The sequence below is a fragment of the Meleagris gallopavo genome, chromosome Z (genome assembly GCF_000146605.3).
Source record: "Meleagris gallopavo isolate NT-WF06-2002-E0010 breed Aviagen turkey brand Nicholas breeding stock chromosome Z, Turkey_5.1, whole genome shotgun sequence".
NCBI lineage: Eukaryota > Metazoa > Chordata > Aves > Galliformes > Phasianidae > Meleagris > Meleagris gallopavo.
In genome coordinates this window covers 778,936-780,537 of record NC_015041.2, presented here as the reverse complement: position 1 = coordinate 780,537, position 1,602 = coordinate 778,936, and the positions used below count along the sequence as shown (strand labels likewise).

Genomic DNA, 1,602 nt, shown 5'->3' with positions numbered 1-1,602 from the left:
AAAATGAAACATCTAGTTCCTTGTTAAAATAAAGACAGGACTTCTCACGGAGCAGACTGTTTTTTAAAGGAGGGAAGACCAAGGCCCATAATAATGCAAATGGGGCCACTGTTTCCCATAGAGCCTCCTCTTTAACCTCTACAGAGAAAAGCATTCATCCTCCCATGTCCACCTCTTTCCCCTTGACTTCAGAAAGATGTGCAGAACAAACTGGCATTGTGTTTCAGGTGTGGAAGAAATTGAATTCATGCAACTCATGTTCAGAGAAGATTTCATCTGTGACAGCTATTTTGGTGGGAACCTGCATGGAATTTTAGCTACAGAAGAGTTTCACTTTGGTGAAGGCATGCACCGGAAAGCCTTCCGAAGTAAAGTGATGCAAGGCCTCGTGCCAGTTTTCAGTCCTGGACACCCTTGTGTTCTCAAAGTGCACAATGCTATCACATATGGGACCAAGAGTAAGGATGATCTAGTTCAAAGGAACTACAAACTAGCACTGCAGGTAAGGTTTCCCAGCCCTTTGCAAGTGAAAATTGTGAAGAAAAGCTGTCTGGGAAATATTTAAACAGCTGACCTGTCAAATGTTTTGCGTAATATTCCTTAGGAATGCTATGTCCAAAATACTGCAAGAGAGTATGCAAAGATATATGCAGCTGAAGCTGAACCTTTGGAAGGCTTTGGAGAAGCACCAGAGTGAGTACCATACATAAACATACAGATAGATTTTATGGTTTAACCAAGCAGCAGCTGACTGCCACACAGCTATTTGCTTACTCCCAGTGGGAATGGGGAGAGTGAATTGGGAAAAAAAGTAGAACTTGAAGATTACTAAGATGGAATAATTATGTGTGTGTGTATATATATATATTTATGTGCAAAATAAGTGTTGCACAAAACAATTGCTCACCACCCATCAACTAATGCCCACACAGTCTCCAAGCAGCAGCTGCCCCCCTGTTTTATGTTTTTGGGTTTTTTTTAACATATGTCATATGGTTTGGAATCCCTTTGTCCAGTTTAGATCAACTGTCCTGATTCTGTCTCCTCCCAGCTTCCTCTGTCCCCCCAATCCCTCACGGTCAAGACAGTATGAGAAGCTGAAAGGTCCTTGTCTCTGTGCAACCCTGCTCAGACACAATTAAAACATCAGTGTGTTATCAACAGCGTTTTCCTCTTAAAGCCAAAACATAGCATCATACCAGACACTATGAGAAAAAGTTAGCTCTGTCTTAGCTGAAACTAGGACAATTGACCTGTGTCATTGTGTCACTGTGACACTGTGAGTGTGATTTCTAAAGAAGAAAGGGAATAGTTTCTTTCATATCAGAAGTTTTTAATTTCCCCAATATGTGTACATCAATCTAACAACTCAGTACATACTCATCTCTGCTGCTGAAGCTGGGATATAACACATTGAAGATTTGGCAATAGATCTTATCTGAAGGATTTGCTGTTCCAATCTCAAGCTACTATGTAGGGTTGAGTTTGCAATGGATGGTTGAAATTCCATCTGCCTTGCTTATACATGCTTGACAGCAGGCTAAACGTCCATCCCCTTTTAGACAATTCAAGATTTTCTCCTGTGCACTGATTACTGAAAAA

General features: G+C 40.9%; 1 protein-coding gene across 1 annotated transcript in view; it reads left to right on the top strand.

Annotated features, from left to right (window-relative positions):
• Positions 1–1,602, top strand: part of ALPK2 (alpha kinase 2) — a 34,948-nt gene that overhangs the window by 18,490 nt on the left and 14,856 nt on the right. The window contains exons 6-7 of the mRNA XM_010725131.3: positions 228–502; positions 605–693. Coding sequence (XP_010723433.1) covers positions 228–502; positions 605–693 — 364 coding nt within the window. The remainder of the gene's footprint in view (positions 1–227; positions 503–604; positions 694–1,602) is intronic.